General features: G+C 44.8%; 2 protein-coding genes across 2 annotated transcripts in view; one reads left to right on the forward strand and one right to left on the reverse strand.

Annotated features, from left to right (window-relative positions):
* On the reverse strand, positions 1–13,677 carry Ciapin1 (cytokine induced apoptosis inhibitor 1). The gene is made up of 9 exons (XM_048432252.3): positions 13,548–13,677; positions 9,394–9,576; positions 8,908–9,060; positions 8,671–8,747; positions 7,847–8,012; positions 5,571–5,641; positions 3,780–3,895; positions 1,124–1,202; positions 1–635 (listed from the first exon to the last, which is right to left on the reverse strand). The coding sequence occupies exons 2-9, from the start codon at positions 9,548–9,550 to the stop codon at positions 525–527; spliced, it is 930 nt and encodes a 309-aa protein (XP_048288209.3). The 5' UTR covers positions 9,551–9,576; positions 13,548–13,677; the 3' UTR covers positions 1–524.
* Coq9 (coenzyme Q9) overlaps positions 13,665–21,974 on the forward strand; it is a 17,526-nt gene continuing 9,216 nt past the window's right edge. Inside the window, exons 1-3 of the mRNA XM_048432222.1 lie at positions 13,665–13,793; positions 17,856–18,021; positions 21,015–21,150. Of these exons, the coding sequence (XP_048288179.1) occupies positions 13,718–13,793; positions 17,856–18,021; positions 21,015–21,150 (378 nt within the window). The 5' untranslated portion in view covers positions 13,665–13,717. The remainder of the gene's footprint in view (positions 13,794–17,855; positions 18,022–21,014; positions 21,151–21,974) is intronic.

Here is a 21,974-nt window from a genome sequence, read left to right on the forward strand (position 1 = left end):
CACATAGAAACATAGAAGTTTACTATCATTGCTTAACAGAGATGACATCAGGACATAGATACAACACTACAGCAAAATGGGGTGAGGTGGGAAGGGCTGAGGGACACAGATGGATCACAGCAACTGGGGAGTGACTTCTTTGGTGCCCCTAAGGTCCTATGACAGCTGACCCACGGCTCCAAGAATTGCACACTGAAGATCAGTAGGTGGCAGCGTCACCGAGAGGAGCCTGGAGCTTCTACAGCATAAATACTCAAGGGTCTAGCCTCAAGGGTGGAGAGGTCAGCACGGTCCCACCAGGAGCGGAGTTCCTTAGGGTGCACCTTCTCCTAACACTATCAAGAGGCAGGTCCCTCATACCTTGGTCTTTCAAGACATAGCAGCACCACACAGCACCGCACCACCGCGACTTCACTCTGCTACAAGCCTCTCCCTGCGGGTGTTCTCAGAGTGGGAGGAGGCAGTGGTGGGGCTGAGGGTCAGGAGTTTGCTGGAGGAGGAGGTGTGTGTGCCTGAGGTTCCTCCTAGGCATCCTGGAGATTGCTGTTTTTCAGGAGCACCTGTTCTCCAGGCTTGAAGGCTGGCATCCCAAGATAGGGACAGTTGGCGCATCGGAAAGCGTCCCCCAGGTAGCACTGTGGAGAAAGCAAGAGTCACCCAAAGAGGCTAAGGGACAAAGGACATCTTAGTATGCCTACAGGTCTCTTGTTTTATGAAGTCAGTCACTAAGGGTTCCAGTCAGGTGAGGTGATATACACCTGTAATTGCTGTGCTTGGGAGGCTGAGACAAGTTTACGGCCTGCCTGAGCTAGCGGGCAAGCCCCATCTGAAGGAGGCAAGAGCTGGTATCTCAGGCAGCCCTGAGGATCACTATAGGATCACAACAACGTCAGCCAAGTCGCTGAGTTAACTACATCCCACACCAAAGAAGAGACTTGGGCTTGCAAAATAAAGAAATAACACGGACACGGGATCGAGAACGCTGACAGCCTCTCTCATCACAGCTATACATGGCCTTTCACACTGGCCTATGAGAAAACCTGACACAAATCCCTTGAGTTCAGCTAGTCTGTGTCCTGATGTCACAGGAGTGGGCACACGATGGTAAGGGGCAGGTACGTACATTTCCACAGGCTGACTTGGGCTGAGTGCCCTGCTCCTTTGACTTCTCTCTTTCCAGTTCTTCTGCAAGGCCACAGGTGCTGGGGGGAAACCAACGGCTGATGAATAGACTTGTCACCGCTCAGAAACTTCCAGTCTCTAACAGCACTATATACATTTCAAGACTTTTCAAGTTAATGCTACGGAACCAGCAGGCTTGGGGCGAGGCTGCTGGGGAAGACAGCAAAGTCGCCAGTTTCCAAACTCAAGAGCAGAAGGAACTGAGATGCAATTCAGCGGCAGTGCCCGCGCCTAGCATGTATAGGACCCTGGGCTTAATCCCCAACACCACAAACATACAAAAACAATAAACAGAAGAAAATCTGAATTTTCACTTGCATTCCTCTCATTTGTAAACGTTGGGAAATCGGAACACCTAGAGCCTGACGAGGGCTGCACGTGGCCGTCAGGCCTGGAATCCAGCACTGGAGAACAACTCCAAGTTTAAGGTCTGCCTGAACTATATTGAGAGACTATCTCAAAATACAAACAAATGAAAAATATAATAAAAACAACCAGTGGACGAATAAACAAGCCAGGCCCTGCCCCACACTAGTACAAACACCAACACAAAGCTTCCACGTCAGGACAGAATGACACAGATACCTACAACTTCACCTCTCAAACTACCAGAACTACAGAACATCCACCTAGGTTGATAAAAGTGAACCAATCAATACACCTCGATGCTCGGTTAACATGATCAGCGTGTTCTTGTTTGTGTTAAGAAGTTTTTGAGAGTCTTGTTATATAGTCCAAGCTAACTTTGAACTTGCAACCCTGCCTCAGCCTCCTGCATGCTGATATTCTAACTATGCACCACCACACCTGACTCTGTCCTTCACTTTTTAATTATGAAGGCTATGACCACCAAGCATCCCAGGAAATCCTCTAACCAGGGAGCAGGAGGCCAACAAGAAGAAAAAGACTTCTTGGAAGGAACAGAGAAGGAGAGAAAGGGCTGAAGAGATGGACCAGCAGTTAACAAGTGCATACTGCTCTTGCAGAGGACTCAAGTTTGGATCCCTTCATGTGTACCAGTGTACAAAAACAATTAAGTAGCAAAAATAAAATAAAATAGCTAGGCAGTAGTGGCGCCCAGGAGACAGACGCAGGTGAATCTCTGAGTTCAAGGCCAGCCTGGTGTACAGAGCTAGTTCCAGGAGAGCCAAGGACAGAAACCCTGCTTTGAAAAGTCAAAAACATACTAAAATGAATAAATAGACAAACAAAAAACCCAGCAACATAAAAAGCAGAGTAGGGCATGATGGCCCATACTTTTAATCTCAGCACTGAGAGGCAAATGCAGAAGAAGCCAGTGAGTTCGAAGCCAGTCTGATCTACACAGTGAGTTCTAGGACAGTCAGGGATATAGAGAGCCTCTGTCTCAAAAAGTCAGGGGAGGATACTAGCTTCTTTATATCCAAATGAAAAACGATGATCAACATATTGGGGGGAGGGCACAATACCAAAGAGAAAACTACAAACTAAAATCATAATAGGAGGAAGAAAACAATAACAAAAGGTTTAGAAGATTGATAATCTCCCAGAAAGGAACAAAAGGAAAAACCTGAAAAATGTAAACTAAACGAGGGGGAAAAAAAACGACAGGACCAGCAAGATGTGGTTGAGACACCTCTAAAGTCAACACTCAGTCTCTGTGAGTTCAAGTCCACCCAGCTCTACAAAGCAAGTTCCAGGCCAGCTAGGGCTTCACAGTAAAACCCCCATCTCAAAAATAAGCAAACAAAAAGAACCAAAGAGGTTCAACACCTAAGTCACATGCTACTCAGACAAAAACTCACAAACAAAATAAACATTTCGCCCAGGACCACAGACTTGGCTTTTTAAGACTGTAAAGATGCACTGGATGAGCCAGGCAGTGGTGGTGCACACCTTTAATCCTAGCACTTGGGAGGCAGAGGCAGATGGAGCTCTGTGAGTTTGAGGCCAGCCTGGGCTACAAGAGCTAGTTCCAGGACAAGCGCCAAAGCTACAGAGAAACCCTATCTGAAAGAAAGAAAGAAAGAAAGGAAGGAAGGAAGGAAGGAAGGAAGGAAGGAAGGAAGGAAGGAAGGAAGGAAAACTGGGTGGTCAGTGCACAAGAGAACAGATGACACCTGACACACGACAAACCACCCAAAATGATAGCAAGAAACGAGGGCCCCAAGGATCTCTTTACAAAATGGAGAAAGTGACATTCTGGATTTAGGGAAGGATCAAAGACAGCTGGCCTGTCTTATTATCAGGGTCATCTAGAGACAGAAAACAGCAGGATAGTCTTTGAGCGCTTAAAATGACTTCTGACCTGGGAATTGGGAATACTATGATACTTTCTTTTCTTTTCTCCTTTGGTTGTTTTGAGGCAGGGTTTCACTGTGGAAGCCTTGCTGGCCTGAACTCTCTATGTAGATCAGGGTAGCTGGAACTCAGAGAGATCTGCCTGCTTCGGCCTCCCGAGTCCTGGGGTGCCCAGCCAGGATACATCTGTTTCTTATTCTATCTAGTTCTCTATGTACCTCACATCTCACAGGAAAGCCCGTTCTCAGGAGAAGAGGCAGAGAAATAGATGACCACTGGAGAAGGAGCTGCAGCCCAGACCTGCCCCCAGCACTCACCAGTTCTTACAGGCCTTCCTCCTTTTCCCTTCCCCACATGAAGGGGCCTTCAGGGAGGCTGGGTCGGGCTTCTTCAAATCTTCTGGATCTAGCAGTTCATCTGAGTCAATGAGATCCTGGAGAGTGAGCACAACACTTAAGAACACAGCCGCGGCCTCTCTGATGAAACGCTGAGGTAATCACAGGCTGAGAGCATGCACGTACAAGGCAAAGTCAAAGCTACACCCACTGTGAACTATGCCACGTGCTGAAGAGGCCGATGGTCCGTAGGAAATTGCATGAGGCCAGAAATAGATGCAAAACTGACTGATACTATGTAGAGAACGTGTGCGCATGTATGTGTACACACACGCGTGTGCATAGTGAAAGTGGGAGCAGGTGAAATAAAGAGATATGCTGTATTTATTTCAACATATGGATAATCATGGCAATAAAGTCAAATGGAAGCAAAACATTTTCCATAAAATTTCACGAGTAAAAGCAAATAATTATACATATAAAAAATTACACATACATTTGTGTACTTTTTTGTAAATGTGAACAGTTGTATCTATAAATTCTGAGAGCATCAACCATGCTCATATTTTGCTCATCACTCTTGCCTCAATAGTAAAAAAGGTGTTTAAACAATTTTCTTTCTCTCTCTTTCTTTTTGGTTTTTCAAGACAGGGTTTCTCTGTGTAGTCATAACTGGCCTAGAATCAAGCTGGCCTCAAACTCAGTAATTCATCTGCCTCTGCATCCCAAGTTCTGGGACTAAAGGTATTTACCACCATGGTCCAGCTTAAATTTCTTATAGATATGACAGATCAAAGGTATGAACACTAAGTTCAAGACAGTGAGCATTCAATGACTTTCACTGAATTTTATTTAGTCAGTATTCAATTGCCTAGAGAGACGTCAATAAAATACCTCAGCTGCTAAATCCTTTCCTGGTTTAAGTCTACAAAAATCTTTGCTATTTCATGTAAAGGGAAGACAAGAAAATATGTAGGGGAAAATGCTCTTAAACACTGCAAAGATTTGTCATTCATATTTGATTTCATAAAATGTTGACTGGCCAATAATCAAGCAGGAAGTGGGGCAACCAAACTAAGAATTCTGGGATGGGGAAAGGCAGTGAGAGTCAGTCGTAATCCAGAAAGAGAGACAGCAAGATGGAAATACCTTACTAAAAAAAGGTACCAAGCCATGTGGCTAAACATAGGTAAGAATTATGGGTTAATTTAAGTTGTAAGAGCTAGTTAGCAATAAGCCTCAGCAATAGGCCAAACAGTTTATAATTAATATAAGCCTTTGTGTGTTTCTTTGGGACTGAATGGCTATGGGACTAGGTGGGACAGAAACTTCCATCTACATGAAGAAGATACTATAAAAATAAATTTAAAATGCTACTAATAAAAGACACCAAACTCAGGCACTGCAATATGCTGGGTCTTAAGCACATTCACACTTACAAATCTAAAGGCCACTCTCAGAGCTGGAGACATGGCTCAGTGGTTAAAAGTACTTGCTGCTCTTGCAGTGGATGTGGGTTTGGTTTCTAGTAACCACTCAGCAGCTAATAACTACCTGTAACTTGACTCCAGTTCCAGGCGATCTAATACCCTCTTCTGGGCTTCGAGGGTACCTGGCACGCATACAGTGTACATACATACAGATAAGCAGACAGACAGACACTCATACACACAAAATTAAAACAAAAATTTAAGGCCACTTTTCACTACAGCTGTTCACACTTAATGTGAAGCCCGAGAGGGAGCAGTCAAGTGACTTTCAGAGCCAACTCACCATGTCATCCTCCATGTCATTGGCTGAGAGAGTCCAGAGCTTGGCAGCAGCAGGATCCACAACAGGCTTCACTGAGTCCATAAGAGAAAAAGAACTCTTTAAACAGTGAGAAGCGAACTACAAGCCTTAGCACCCGTGGAGACGAGAAGAGAAAGACGGGCAGACAGAGGGGAGGCTCACACTCGGCTCCACATAGTCAAGTCTGCATTCGCTGCAGGCCTGTTTTGAGCTAGGCGGTCCACCAGCACTTCCACCACCTCGCCTAACCCTACTAACAACTCTGTGAGGTGCCTGCCACCCTGGTTTTATAGCTGAGGGTAGATGAGGCTACAACCTCCATTCCATGCTGCCTTTTCCTTGTTACCTCAGTTTACACCCCTATAACGTAGGTTTTGGCACTCGCTGCAGATAATTTAAGAATCAAATGAGAGAAATATCAGCAACTTCAAAAACAGCAAAGATTTAGCCTCGTGCGAGCCTGTTACATAAAAAAACTCTAGGCTGCTGGTGGCCAGGTAAGCCAATGACAGAACATTCTGCATCTGGGTCAGGACACCAGAAACAATCTAAGAGTCTCAGGGCTGGTGATTTAGAGGGGCAAATCCTCAGTAAGGCCTTTAGGGTCCGCACACCACCAGGGATCATCACTGCCACAGCTGGATGCTCAGAACGTCCACAAGGTCAACTGGGGACCTAAGCTGTCCCAACCCTCCAGGAACCATGAAATCAAAGGTCCAAATATTTCCTGAGAACAAGTTTGAGAACATAGGCCTCTAATTCCTGCCACTCAAAAGACAAAGAAGTGGGGACCAGAAATTGAGGTCAAAGTACTTCATAAAGATTGAGGCTAGCTGGGTAGGGGTGGTGCACACCTTTAATTCTAGTACTTGAGAGGCAGAGGCAGGAGGATCTCTGTAAGTTCGAAGCCAGCCTGGTCTACAGAGTTAGTTCCAGGACAGTCAAGATTATACAAAGAAACCCAGTCTCAAAAAAATAGAAAAAACAAACAAGCAAACAAACAAAAAAGACTGGAGGCTAGATAGCAGAAGAATGCAGTATGGATATGGATATGCCGCAAACATCTGTTACATCTCTGCATTCCTCACATCCAAGAAACAACTTAGATATGAGAAAGCAGTCACAGCAAGGATGAGAGACGAGCAACACATGCACACAAATGTGACGTAACTTTTGAGCAGAAGAAACATGAGTTTTGTTTTTTAGCATTTCAACAGGATGCATCCGGGAGGATTTTTCCATCAAAATCAAACCAACAATGCTGTGATTACAGCTCTGACAAAAACATTAAAATAGTATCTACAGGGGTTGGTAGGAGCAAGGTACAATGATGCATATGAAAATGTCAAGACAAAAAAACATTTTTCTGTATGAATGTATGAAAACATTAACTCAAAAAGGCATGTTAAAAATGGCTGTTGCACATATAAAAATATTAAGCAATATTTACAATTTTAAAATTCTGAAATATACAAAACACGCATTAATCAAACTAGCAAACAATCTTTAGAAATAAGTTTGTGACTTTACAGGCATAGAAAAAAAGCCCTAGCCAGGAGGTGGTGGCGCACGCTTTCAATCCTAGCGCTTGGGAGGCAGAGGCAGATGATCTCTCTGAATGAGTTCCAGGCCAACTTGGTCTACAGAGCAAGTTCCAGGACAGTCAGGGATACATAGAGAAAGTCTATTTCAATCCCTCCCGGTCAAAAAAGAGAAAGGAAAAGAAAAAAAGCCCTGGAAACTGAACGAGAGACCTTGTGCACCATTATCACCATAGTGATGTCTCCTGAGAATAAACCCATCCTCCCAGAGCCTGAAGAAACAGCATCAACTGAACAAGAGACTCAGGCCTCCAAGATGAGGGGGCCTCAGCGCACTAGGAAACAGCTACATATTATTACAGGTTTGAATACTGATAAGTCTAAGATAAAAGCACAGGGAACATTCTGCAACTGGCAAATGACAGAAATAAAAGGACTAATCTAGGGCTGGAGAAATGGCTCAGCGGTTAAGAGCACTGACTGCTGTTCCAGAGGACCCAGGTTCAATTCCCAGCACCCACATGGCAGCTCACAACTGTCTGAAAATTCAGTTCCAGGGGATCTGACACCTCCACACCAATGCACATAAAATAAAGATAAATAAATCATAAAAAAAAATTTAAAAAAAGGACTAATCTAAGAATATTTAGATCATGGTTCAATTTCTAACATGCTCCTCAGGTCTACCCATATAGGATGGCCCCAGGCTAGCCTTACCTGAAGAAGTCTTCTTGTTAGTTAAAAGCTTAAGCTGGCTGGAAGAGCCTACTTCAAAGTTTGGCTTCTTGCCAGTGATATGAACTGAGAGCAGGCTGTCACTGTGGTAGCCTAGGTGTTCCTGGACAGACTGCACCTCCTCCGAGCTTAAGGACTCCCGTTGCAACTGCAATTGAAAATATCCATCACATCAGTTCTTGCTTCTCCAGCCACTGTCTCACCAAGCCGGCCTTGTGGCCAGCCTGGACAACATTCAACAGTGAGTCTGTCTCAGAAAAGAACTTAAGGCCCTGAATCGCATTTTAAAACATCAGAAATATAACAATAACAATTATCATGGAATAACACCTCTCCAAAACCAAGGAACTGCTAATATTCTCATGTTTAGTTTCTGGAGAAGAATATGGAACTATAAATTATAAATGCCTCTGCTTAACTTGAACTCTACTCAACTGTCATAAACGCACAGCACCCATCCGCAGTCTAGATGCCCACCAGGGTCTAAGGGACAGTATTCCATCCAGGCCTACTTGTGTACACTGAAACGGGGAGAAGCAGCAAACCTTCTGTTTCCCTGGAGCACAGCCACCACTGTTCAACAGTTCCAGGAAGACCAGTACCAGCCACTCAGAGTCTTCAGAAGGGATCTGCTCCCAGGGGTTTCTTCTTCAAGGCATCTCGTATTTATCTCTCAGGTAGCAAGCTTCAAATTACCTTCTAATTCTGTGCAGCACCTCTAGCCTTACTTGTCCCCAGCTATACGGACCAACTCCGTCACCCAAGGTTTACACACCTAACAAGGACGGCTATCTCTACACACCTACCTCTTTTACTTCCACGAGGCCAGAGAGAGTCAGGGCAGAACACAGCTTAGAGGCCGTCTTCATTTTGTCATTGTTAACTGTCAAGGAAAACCCCCATTAATGGCGTCATATGTCAAAGCTGGGGGAAAACTACTACAGAATGCTCATCTCCAAGTGGTCCCTCTGGCTCGGGAGACAGCGTGCGCATGCAAAGACTCGGCTGTGCTAAACGTTCGCCTTCTGAGTAGACATCCTTACCTACAGTTGTCTCCACTGGCTCTTTCAGAAAAAGGCATCCCCCTGGCCGAAGGATTCGGGCCATCTCAGCCAGAACCTCAGCACTGTGCAGAGAGGTGCTTCCTGGGACTACGCCCGACAGAATAACGTCAAAGCTGGATTCTTTATGGGCAGCTGAAAAGAATAAGGAACAGTTGCCTACCTGGGGAGCCATCTCCCAACCCTCCCACAGACCTCCCACAGAGGGTACGGTATCACCCCAGGAGAATGAAGCCCCCATAGCAGCAGAAGGGGGCTAAGACTCTGTTCTGCCCTGTATCGCCCTAATTCCTCAGCCTCCATAAGATCAGGGTAAGAAGTAAAAAACGAGATTTTTAGAATGAGGAACAGCCACCAAAGAAAAGAACACACAGAAATTACCAACAACATGCCCAAGTGTGCCCAAAAAATGGGGTGACCAACAAAACTTAAGTATGGGGAAGAGATGAAAAGGCAGGAGGTACTCACACTGCAGCAGCTGGCTGAGGTTCTCCGTGAACACTTGGCCCTCACTGCCAGTTAGCCCTTGAAGATTATCTACCAGTTTTTTTAGGGCCTCCTCAGGAGATGACTTGTCAAAGAATACCACCACAAGCTGGCCAGGGGAGATCCCAAACTCTGCCATTCCTGCAATGCAGCCGTACCTAAAAGCTATTGGCAAGAGAAATCAAGACAACAGTGGAATTTAATCCCTGAGTTATCATCAAGTATGATTAGAATCATAACCTACTTCTAACAATTTCCCACTGAGGATGTATTACAGCTTGGTGTAAACCCTAAGATTTTGACTAAATGAACCTTCAGTCTCAAGGTTTCATAATCCCAACATTCCCTGACAAGACAGGTAGACAAAACGGATACGGCAACGTCAAGAAAAGGGGATTAGAATCAAGTAAAAAGGCTAGAGAGTCTGAGCTGACTATAAAACAAACAGGGCATTCATTAGGCAGGGATGACTCATAGAGGAAGGCAATACATTGGCAGCTAGCCTAACCATAGTTAAAGTTTTAAAAAAAGATATTTAAAATTTGCAAATTAAATACTTTTTCAATACTTATATTTCTTGACATTACTTATAAAAATTCAATTGCACCAAATCTACAGTGACTAACACTACTTTCCAGCCTCTTTGAAACACACCTTATATACACATTATCTCAAATGACCCTCAGAATAGCTGATATTAGGTTACTCCCAATGTACAGTTAAAGATCTGGGTCAGCCAACACTGTACACAACCAATATTGTGTGGGTAAAACAAAAGTTGGGACTCGAATCCAGATCTGTGTAACTATGAAAGTATCTCAACCAGGTTAGTTTTCTCTTCCACCTGATACGCAAGTCTGCCCACTGTGAAGGAGGCCAAGGGATATCTGTCAGCTAATCCTTCCTTAAACATTAATGCACCATGTTTCTAGCTTCAAATACGGGAAACAAAGAAGCAGTGGTAGCAGGCTCATTCTGAACACTTCTGACTTCTGCAGAGATGGCCGACTCTGCGAGAGTGACACCACCACACCCCCAGGCTGCATTTAGGTCACATGTCCTTACACTCCCCTTCTATAACAACATCCAGGGGCCAGCAGATGCACCAGCTGGTAAGTAAAAACACTTGTGGCCAAGCCTGATGATCTGAGCGCAGTCTTCATGCACCACACGGAGAGAAAGAACTGACTTCTACAGGTTGTCCTGTGACCTCCACATGTGCAGGTGGGGCACAAATGGCCACACACAAAAAAATAAAACATAACTTATTTCATTTTCCCGTTACTTTTTTTGGGGGGAGGGGGGGTCTCATCTAGCCCAAGTTGGCCTTGAACTTCTGATCCTGCCTCCTCTAATTCCCAAGTACTAGGATTACAGGTATGCAACATCATGCTTGGCTTGAAAACTGTTCACCTTTGTATCTAAAAACTATGACCTTTAACCAGCGTCACCTTTGATTACACAGTGCTTTGTCATTTTAGAAATGCTACTAATGGTTTTAATGTCTACAGCAAAATTGAAACCCTCTGCTAGCTAGATTCAAAATCTGACTTCCACTCCAAAGTGACTCTCTCCCTATTGCATTCTCGCTCCACCACACCTTTTTGGCTAGTTTCTTCCTGCGAACACCAGCTCTGTGCTATCCTGACTCAGCACAAAGCCCAAGAGGACGCCACGTGGTTATCAGACAGGCAGGAGTCTGGCTCTTTAGTGCGGGATTTTAAATCCCTAAAAAGCACACCGTCAAGAATGAACAGCTTCTAACTGCCACATGACTTTGAGAAAGAAACCCTGCAAATCTTTCAATTGGGTAACATGGGATCAACCAAGAGCCTGCCGGGAAGACAAGAGTACTTACTGCTGGGTAGCAAGTTATTAAAAATGAGCAGCCTGTACATCTGCCCGCTACTTGTTTCATTAGGGACAGGACTATGGCAAGTCAGCCTTTCCGAGTCTCCTTGTCAATAAACAACCTCATGTTTTTAAGACTGGTAAGAAACCCTGGAACAGTAAGCTATGTAAAGCGCTCGGCAGATGCTGGTCCACAGAGCTCAATGAAATAATCTGTAGTTTGTCTTTGTTTCCAACAGTCTTGGTAAAACCTCTCTCCTTACAGATGCTTGGAAGGGGAGAATGTAAAGGTTCCTTTCCATCCTTAGAACCCACGGAGAGCCTCGCCTTTGACGTCCAGTACCAGTGGGACTGGGTCAGTAAGTTAGCGGAGTGTAAACAGAACATTCTTTCCATGAAGAAGAGGGACCTCATGAGTAAATTAAACCTTAAACCTCCCCTCACCAAAACACACACACCTACAGTTTTCAGTCACCCTTTCCTGAATAGACAATTTTTTTAAGCTGTAGGGCCAAAGTATGACAATTTTCATCAGATTTTTTGTTAGTGTGGCAAATCTGTTTAAAAACAAAACCAGAACTATATATATAAAAAAATCCAGCACCTAAGCCAGCATACTCAGGAGCTGTGACTCAGGGCTGTTTCACAACTTCAGAGAGGCGAAGTGGACGTCAACGTCACATAATTGACCTTGTTTGTTAGATGCTTCTCCAGCTGACAGCAGCCACCCAAGACTTTCCAAAAATGTTCCTAGCAGCCGTGTGTGCTGGTATTCGCCTTTAGTACCAGAACTTCCTAGACAAAGGCAGACAGATCTCTGGGAGTTCAAGGCCAGTCTGGTCTACACATCAAGTTCAGCTACATAGTGAGACCCTGTTTTTAAAAAAAGTTACCAGCAGGGAGTAAGAACAAGAGCAAACGTCTGACGACTGGAGATGGCCATATTTATCTTTAAGGCACCCAACAAGCAGATTCTTAGGCTTGTGGGCCCATTTAAGAGGGCTGGATATGACACAATGCATTGTTGCAGGTGTCACTCATTAGGGATGGGGGTTACAGTTCAGTGGTGAGTACTTAGCTAGCATGTATATGGTCCTGAGTTCAGACTTCAATACCACAAAAACAAACAAACACCAATTTAATAGCCGAGAATGGCACTTGCCTGCAATCCCAGCCCTCTTAGGATAGTGAAGAGGGATCCCGAGTTCTGAGGACAACATGGACCCTTCAGTGAAACTCTTGTCTCAAAACCATTATCAGGGCTCTGGGGACAGCTAGGTGGGTAAAGCTGACGCTTTGAAAGCACAAGGCCTTGAGTTCAAGTCCCAGAACCCATAGAAAAGCTGGATGTGTGGGCCATTGAGATGATTCAATGAGTAAGGGCACTTGCTATACAAGCCTGACAACCTGAATTCAATCCTCAGAACCCAAGGAAGTAGAGAATTAACTCCTGAAAGTTATCTTGACTTCCATTCTACACATGTCAACCCCCCATAAAATAATACAAAGTAGAATATATGTATTTTTTAAAAAGCTTATTTGGCCGGGTAAGTAATCCAACACCGGGGAGCTGGAGGAGGGCAGTCTGGCCAGCCGATCCAGCCTTTAACTGGTGAGCTTCAGGCCACCAGAGACCATGTCACAAAGGAGGTGGCCACAGTCTGATGAAAAACAAAGTTGTCCTCTGTCCTCCACATAAATGCTCCCTCCAGAATCATGACAATAAATACACAGTATTTGCTCCTTCCCTGGTGGAGCAGCGAGTCGCTCAGCTCCCCTCTGAAGACTATATCTTGAGGTACGCCAGACGCTAAGAAGCAAGCCTCTCCCAAACTTACAAATGGTTTGTTAAAGCTAGATCCCTGGACCACAGGGTCAATTCTCCGGACAAAAGCCTGGGTTCGTTTTATAAACAAGCATCCCAGTTAAGTCGGAAATAAGTGCCAGGCTCAAAGGGACAACCTGTGACTCCAGGTTCTCCCCTGCTTTCGTGCTTTCCGCCAGATGTCCTGAAGGAGACCCAAGGTCACCACAGATAGCTATGAGTAAACTGGCGATCCCGATGCCAGCTCCGGGTTTCACGAGAAAAAGAGGCGGCAGACGAGCCCCGGCGACATAAATGCCGCCGCATGCGGGGCCCTGGTCACCGTGATCCCTCACACCGGCTTCCCCAAGGCAAGCCAATGACGGCGCGGGGGGCAGAAACGAGAGGACGGAGGATGAGAGTGAGCCGAGGAGGCCCGTTAGGCCCGATCGGGTGCTCGAGCTGCCCAGAACGAGCTCACCTTCCTTCTACCCTGAATACCCGCTTCGCAGACGCCGGCTTCTCGTCTCCGGTCTCTCGCGGGAAGACGCGGCACAGCACCCAGTCCTCGAAGGTAGACGCGGCCCCGCCCCTGACGGCGTGACGCTGCCCGGCACGTCGCCGCCGTCGGCGTGCGTGCCCACTTCCAAGATGGCGGCGACGGCAGCAGTGTCTGGCGTCCTCGGCCGGGTAGGCTGGAGGCTCCTGCAGCTGCGGTGCCTGCCCGGTGAGGTGACGACCGAGACCGGGCGCGGGGGACAGGGGGGAAGGAGAAGCGGCGCGGGCCTGGGCTTGGCATAGGGCGAGAAAGGCCATGGTGGGGGATAGCAAGGTAAATGTGAAGGGCATCGGCGTGGAACCCCTGGAGTCTCGAGCTGGGGAAAAAAAACAAATCACTTAGCGAATTTCGATCTCCACACTGGAGCTGTGAGGGGCAAAAGCAGCGGAGCAGGCCTGTCACCCCGGTTCCCCAGAGGTAATGGAGCTTCAGAGAGGGCTCGGTGTACCCAAGGTCACCGAGCTCGTCCGTTGCAGAAGCGTTCTTAGTTCCGTTGCCATGGGCACTGGGCCAGCCTCGCTGGAGGGACAAGTAGAACCGCCAGAGAGCGTCCAGCCCGGTCTTTCTTCAGAGTCAGTCGTTGCCACACCACGTCACTAAGTTGGTGACATTCTTTTACTATCATTGCTGTCGTATGTTCAGTATTTTTACTTCCACATTAATCTAGACTTTTATTTTAAAAAAAAAACTTTGTACATTGTCATTAAGTAGAAAAGCAAAAATCACTGTCTATAGATAGAATATTTCCATACTAACACATTAACATAAATATGCAACTAAAATTTCCGAGCTGCAGAGATTTAACAGCCATACTTTGGGAAACCCCTCACTTCAAATTTTGTGGGTATTTGCTCTATTTTCTGTGCATATAACAAAATGCTGATTTTTATGCATGGTGTTCTGTGTTTCTTTCCATATTATTGTTTTCAATGATTTCCTTTTTGTCAATTTTAAGTTTCAGACAAGGTATGTTTAGTTAAATAATACCAGGGTCCAAGAAACTCAATCTTGGGTATTTAATCAAGAAATCGTGTCCACAAAACGTTGAAGTGTATTCGCAGCAACTTTATAATGGCTGGACCCTGAAAAGGCAAACATTCGTCTTTTGTAGCGCTATGCAAGCAATCTGCAACAGGGGCTCCAAAGCACCCCTCCCTTTCTAAAACTTTTGAGACAGGGTCTCACAGTGTCCTTGACTGACCTGGAACTTGCTATGACTGACCTTAAATTCAGAGAGACTGGCCTGTCTGTCCTGGCTTTCTGAATGCTTAAAAGAGTGTGCCATCATAATTTATTTATATATTGATAAGTGCTCTGCCTGCATGTATGCCTGCAGGCCAGAAAAAGGGCATCAGATCCTATTATAGATGGTTGTGATCCACTACGTAGTTGTTGGGAATTGAACTCAGGACTCTAGAAGAGCAGCCAGTGGTGCCCTGAACCTCTGAGCCATCCCTCCAACCCCATGCTTTTCCTTTTTATTACTTTTTTCTTTTTCAAACGTGTAGTCCTCTCTCAACCTGAGCTATTTGGAAGACTGTCTCAACATAATATAAGCTGATCTTTTGATATTTTGTGTGTGCGTGTTTAAAACAGAGTTTAAGCCTATTTTAATGTAGGCTTGAGCACAAGGGTTAAGAGAAAAGATGCACTCAAAAGAAAGTAAGACAGATCGAGGAACTTGGGTTTTCAGAGAGTCACAAAAAGTAAAACATTTGTAAGTGTTCTTGTAGACTTCTCAAAGACTTGCATAGGATTATCTTTTAAAACTATACTGATCTGGGAACCTAGAGAGATGGCTCAGCAGTTAAGAGTTTATACTGTTCTTGAGAGGACCCAGGTTCGATTCCCAGCTCACTGCTCACTCCAGCTCCAGGGCATCTCATGCCTTCTTCATCCCCACACACAAACTGACATCAATATACATAATTAAAGACTAAATAATGTCCTGGAGAGAAGGCTCAGTGGTTAAGAGCACTGGCAGTTCTCCCAGAGGACACCAGTTCAGTTTCTACCAGTCATGGATCCGATATTCTCTTCTGGCCTCCATGGACACAGGCATTCACATGGTGCAAATATTTACACGCAGGCAAAAGACTCATAAAAAAGTAATGCATCTTTGAAAAAAAAATATACTAAGCAGGGCTTGAGAAATTAAGAGCATGTGCTGTTTCTGCAGATGTCCAGGGTTCACTTCCCAAACCCCTCTTCTCTCCTTGTGATCATCAGGCAGACATGGGGTACATATACATACATTCAGGCAAAACATTCATACACATAAGTAAATCTTTAAAAATTAGCCAAACGGTGGTGGTGCACACCTTTAATCCAAGCCAACCTGGTTTATAGAGTGAGTTCTAGGACATTCAGGGCTACACAGAGAAACCCTGTTTTGACAAACAAACAAACAAAAATTTAAAATATATATGAAACAAAAGAAACCTCAAAGAAAAAAATTAAAACATGTAGATAAAAAAAATCCCAGGACAAGCAAAAACTCACTTAGGGTGCAAATTTCAGAACAGAGGTATGGGAGCTGAAAGGGTGGGAGGGAATTTTCTGGGGTAATAGTAATGTCTGTCTACATAGGATTCATGTTAATACAAGTGTATTTTTTACATCGCTCATGGAATGGTATGATTAAGATTTGTATATTTCGTCATATATAAACAATCCATAAAGGAACAGTAATCAGTGAACTCTAGTGATACATGGACTGAAATGTTGGAGATGCAGGACCCTAGAGAGCTGCACTAATAATCAGGAATATGCTAGTGAAGAGCATATCCGTAGAACTGGAGTGGATATACAGATGTTCACAATTCCTTCAGCTTGTATTCTGATGATAAAATGCTGGGGAAGAAAAAATTAGCAAGGACTTTTACACAGGAGACACTGCTGATATTTCCTAAAGTTAGGGGGCTGCAAGGGCTAGGGGGCTGGCTCGGAGGTTAGAGTGCTTGAGTGTGAGGACTAGAATTCTGGTCTTCAGAACCCACAAAAAACGCTGGATGTGGTGGTACACGCCTTTAATCCAGCACTCAGGAGTCAGAGAGGCATATTTCTGGGAGTTTGAGGCCAGCTTGGTCTACATAGTGAGTTCAGGCTAGCCTGGTCTTCGTAGTGAGTGTCAGTCCAGTCAGGACTACATAGTGAGATCTTGTCTCAGAAACAAAACAAAATAAACAGAAAAAAAAACTGAAAGAAAGAAAAGAAGCCCCGAGGTGGAGACTGGAGATCTCTAGTTCAAGCAGGCCAGCAAGACTAGCCACATCAGTAAGCTCTGGTTCTGCTTGAGAGACCCTGTCAATCAGTAATGTGGAAGAACAGATTGAGACTGATTCCCAAAACTGACCTCAAACCTCCACATACTTGTGCATGCTCACCTACGCACATACATACAAACATGTACACAATACACACAAACATGATAAAGAAGGAAAAGAAATGCCATGTAAACACTTGGAACGTAGGCTTGTTATGTACATAGGTATAGCATTTCACGTTTGAAGGGTACCTTAACATTGTCATTGAGCAAGTTGAGATTAACACTCTTAATCTATGGGGTTTTAAAAGCTGAATATTATGGGGCCAGCAAGATGGTTCAGTGGGTAAAGGTGCTTGACACATAAACCTGGCAACCTGAGTTCCATTCCCAGAATGGATGTAAGGGTTAAAAAAAGAGAACCAAGGGGCTGGAGAAATGGCTCAGAGGTTAAGAGCACTGACTGCTCTTCCAGAGGACCCGGGTTCAATTCCCAGCACCCACATGGCAGCTCACAACTGTCTGAAAATCCAGTTCCAGGGGATCTGACACCTTCACACCAATGCACATAAAAATAAAAAGATAAATAAATCATAAAAAAAATTTAAAAAAAAAGAGAACCAACTCCAGAAAGGAATCCTCTGAGCTCCAAATGTGTGTCATTGAATGACTATCCGTGTACGTCATGCACACATAGTAATAATTAAGACAATTATTTTAATCTGTATACTAAGGGGAATGTTTTATACAGCCATACAGCTGACCGGTGCTACAGACAGGCCAATGGACAGCTAGGTCTGCGGTTAACTAATTTATGTGTCTCAAGGCTTCTGTTTTCAAGGTATCTATTGGGGACTCAACATTGGGATGAGTGCCTGCAGAGCATTCCTACTGTGTACCTCCTCATTTTTATCACGGCGCTCCACGGCGAATGTCCCTGACCAACAGTCTGGTGTCTGTTTCAGTGGCCCACTGCCGATCACCTCTGATGCCGCGTGCCCTCCACACTTCTGTGGGCTTGAGGTCATCAGAAGAGCAGAAGCAGCAGCCTCTTCAGTCTTTTTCTCAGCAACATTCTGAGCCACAGGGGCCAGAAACACCTGGCTCAGAGTTTCCTCGTCAGCCCCCCAGGTAAGCGTTAGTGTCCAGATCTACCCATTGCTGGCTTCAGAATGCAGGTTCCTCCTCACCAGCCCCTCCTTCTTCCTTCTAGTCCCCTCCCTTCGCTCTTTTCCCCTTCCCTCTTTCCTTTCTGCTAGGGTCTTGTGTAACTGGCGGGTCTTTAACTCTGCACCCCAGGCTGATAGCCCTGATAGCCGTGAGCTCTGGGAATCCTCCAGCCCCAGTCTCCAAAGAGCTGGGATTACAGGAGTCAGCTACTGTGCTTTGCTGTTTTCTGTTGTTTTTAGAAAATCTAAACACAGTGGAGAATACTTGAAGTCATACACAGAGATTATTCATCTGCCATAAAATTGCCTTTTAGAAGTTTCTATAAGCATTTTTTTTAAGCTGAGGTCTCTGTAGCCTAGGCAGATTTTGGGTTCAGCGTTCTTCCTGACTGAGTCTCCCAAGTGCTAGGATTATAGATGTATGTATGCCATAGCCTGTTCAACAGTAGATTCCTAGTGTCTTTTCACAGTTTGTGTTATTTTAGTAGTGGTATAACGTTCTGGTAATGAATGAACCAGAATGTATTTAGCCTGTCTTACTGATGACCATTTAGAGGCCATTGTTTGATAGGACACATAATATGAAAAAACATGTATATCCTCTCTGTAGAGATGGGAACTTTGAAGTGAAGAACTTTGAATAAGTAATCCCAACGACTAAAGTGTCTTAGTTAGGGTTTCTAGTGCTATAATAAAACACCATGACCAAAAGCAGGTTGGGGGATGTTATTTGGCTTAGCCTTCCACATTGTAGTCCATCATTGAAGAATGTCCTACTCCAACAGGGCAGGAGCCGGTGCAGAGGCCTTGGAGGAGTGTTGCTTACTGGCTTGCTCCTCATGGCTTGCTCAGCCTTGTTCATTACAGAATCTAGGACCACCGGCCCAGGGATGGCACCACCCACAGTGGGCTAGGCCCTTCCCCATCAATCGCTAGTTAAGAAAGTGCCTCCCTACAGCTGGAACTTATGAAGGCATTTCCTCAGTTGAGGTTCCCCCTTCTCTAGCTTGTTTCAAGTTGACATAAAACTGGCCAGCACAGGAGTCTGGAGGAGGATCACAGGTTCAAGGCTTGCCTGGGATACAGAACTATTGGGAGCATAGAGACAAAAGATAAACACATTTAAAATTTCATTGCCTGTGTAGGGCAGACTTGGCTTTCACAAAGTAATAATAACTACATTTCCATTAGATCTGTTTTTTTTGTTTGGTTGGTTGGTTGGTTTTGTTTCTTTAAGACAGGGTCTCTCTGTGTAGTAATGACTGTCCTGGAACTAGTTATGTAGAGCAGGCTGGCCTCGAACTCACGGAGATCCTCCTGCCTCTGTCTCCCGAGTGCTGGGATTGCCACCATCCACAGCAGATCTGTTTTTCTTGTTAATCCTGCCAATGAAAATTGAAATTTCCACAATAGAAGATTAGAGTGTTCAACAATTTCCCTACCAAGTTTTGTTTGCTGGTTTTGAGACAAGGTCTCACTATGTAACCATGGCTGAGCTGAATCTCTCCTTGTAGACTATGCTGGCCTACAACTCACAGAGATCTGCCTTCCTCTGCCTTCTGGAGTGCTAGATTAAAGGTTTATATGTCCATGCCTAACCCAGTTTTACTAGTTTTGTGAAGTACTTTATTTTTTATTTTATTTTATTTTGGTTTCTTGAGACAAGGTTTCTCTGTATAACAACCCTAACTGTACTGGAACTAGCTCTTGTAGACTGTGCTGGCCTCGAACTCAGAGATCCACCTGCCCTTGCCTCCTAAGTGCTGGCACTACCTCCGCCTGGCTTTTAAAGTACTTTTTAAAAAAATTGTGTGTGTTGTGTGTCTGGTGTGGTATGTACACATGGGTGGGTACTGATGCCAAAAAGTGTGTGTGTGTGTGTGTGTGTCTGTTTGCCTGTCTGTCTGTTGTGGTATGTGCACATGGGTGCTGGTGCCAAAAAGGCCAGAACTGGGCATCAGACCCCCTAGTGCAGTGGTTCTCAAACTTCCTAATGCTGTGACCCTTTAATACAGTTCCTCATGTTGTGGTGACCCCCGACCATAAAATTACTTTCATTGCCACTTAGTAACTGTAATTTTGCTGTTGTTATTAATCGTAATGTAAATATCTGTATTTTCTGATGGTCTTAAGCAACCCCTGTGAAAGGGTCGCTCAACCCTCAAGGGGTTAAGACACAGATTGAGAACTGCTGCTCTAGAGCTAAGTTACTGACAGTTGTGAGCTGCCTGGTGTGGGTTCTGGGAACTGAGCTCAGAAGCAGTAGTAAGTACTCTTCTGCTGAGGTATTTTCAGCCCTGTTATTTGATTGATTGATTGAGTGAGTGAGTGATGATTGAGTGATTGATTTGAGACATGTTCTTGTGTAGCTGAGACTGACCTTAAACTCCAAAACTTCCTCCTGTCTCAACCTGCCATGTGTTGGGATTGCTGGCAGATATCTAGCTAAATACTTGCAACTCAATAAATATTTTTGAGGATTTATACCTATGAATAAAATAACCATTTTTCTTGCTTTTTTTGGAGTAACAGCCCAGTACAGACATAAAAACCTTTAAACACCATGTTCTAGCAGGAGTGGCCAACCTATGACTCTGCAACATGACTATGTCATCTATAAACACGTTTAGGCATAGGCATAGCTCTCCTGGGGCACAGGTAGCCTAGGGGCCCCAGGTTGGACCCACTTGTCTAAGGATGATAAGCAGTAACCCAGGCTGGTCCAGGGCCACTGTCTTCTTATCATAAGAACTCAAATTCCCGGACACTTTCTTCCTGTGGAGGAGGGCAAGGATGATAGGATTTGAACCTTGTTGGTATTAAAACACCCATACTAATGCTGAAGTAAAGCCCCTCTTAACATGCCTATAGGAGATCCATCCTTTGTTTCCAGCTGGGCTCGTTCTGCATGCCAGGCTGTAGACAGTGAGGTATGTGTGCTGGGCTCTGTATCAGGTACACAGACCAGAGTGGAGAGGAGGAAGAAGACCACGAGAGCGAGGAGCAGCTGCAGCATCGCATCCTGACAGCAGCCCTGGAGTTTGTGCCTGCCCATGGCTGGACTGCAGAGGCCATTGCGGAAGGAGCCCAGGTGGGTAGAGGTGAGGGTGGGGCGGCAGGCCCAGGGGAACCCAGAGTCAGAACCACAGATGTTCTGCTTTCTTCCAGTCTAGCTCACAGCTTCACAGGCACAGGGTTGTCTGGGTTATCTTTTACTTTCTTTCCTCCCCATAGGATAGAAATGGCTTGCTATGTAGACCAGGCTGGCCCAGAACTCACAGAATATATATAGAAGTTAGAGGAGGATGGTCTTGTCTTCTGTCATGTGGGTCTCAGTGATTGAATTCAGGTGGTCCAGCCTTGGCAACCTTGGGGCCTTTCTCGGCTAAGCCATCTTGATAGTTCCTATTTTTTTCTTTCCTTTCCTTTTCTTTTCTTTTCTTTTCTTTTCTTTTCTTTTCTTTTCTTTTCTCTTTTTTTAAATTTAGAGGCAGGGTCTTACTGTGTAGCCTGGGCCGGGCCGGTCTGGAACTCACTAAGTAGACGAGGCCAGCCTCAGTCTTGCAGTGGCGCTGTTGACTCTGCCTCCAAAATACTAGGATTACATAATTAAGCAATGCAGCATAAACAAATGTAACATACCTTTACATAGTTAAAGTACTATTCTGCAGCATAAACAAATGTAACACATCTTTGCCTAGTTAAAATAATATTCTGCAGCATAAACAAATGTAACACATCTTTACAGTTAAAATAATATTCCACAACAATTTCCTTCTTTACATCTGAATATAATTCTTTTGTATATAATTAACAGAATTTCTTCATCCATCCATCTGTTAATGGGCAGATCAGGACCAAATCCATATCCTGACTACTGAGAGTAGTGTAGCAGTAAACATAAATGTGTAAGTT

Source organism: Myodes glareolus, chromosome 22 (assembly GCF_982192425.1).
Source record: "Myodes glareolus chromosome 22, mMyoGla1.1, whole genome shotgun sequence".
Classification (NCBI taxonomy): domain Eukaryota; kingdom Metazoa; phylum Chordata; class Mammalia; order Rodentia; family Cricetidae; genus Myodes; species Myodes glareolus.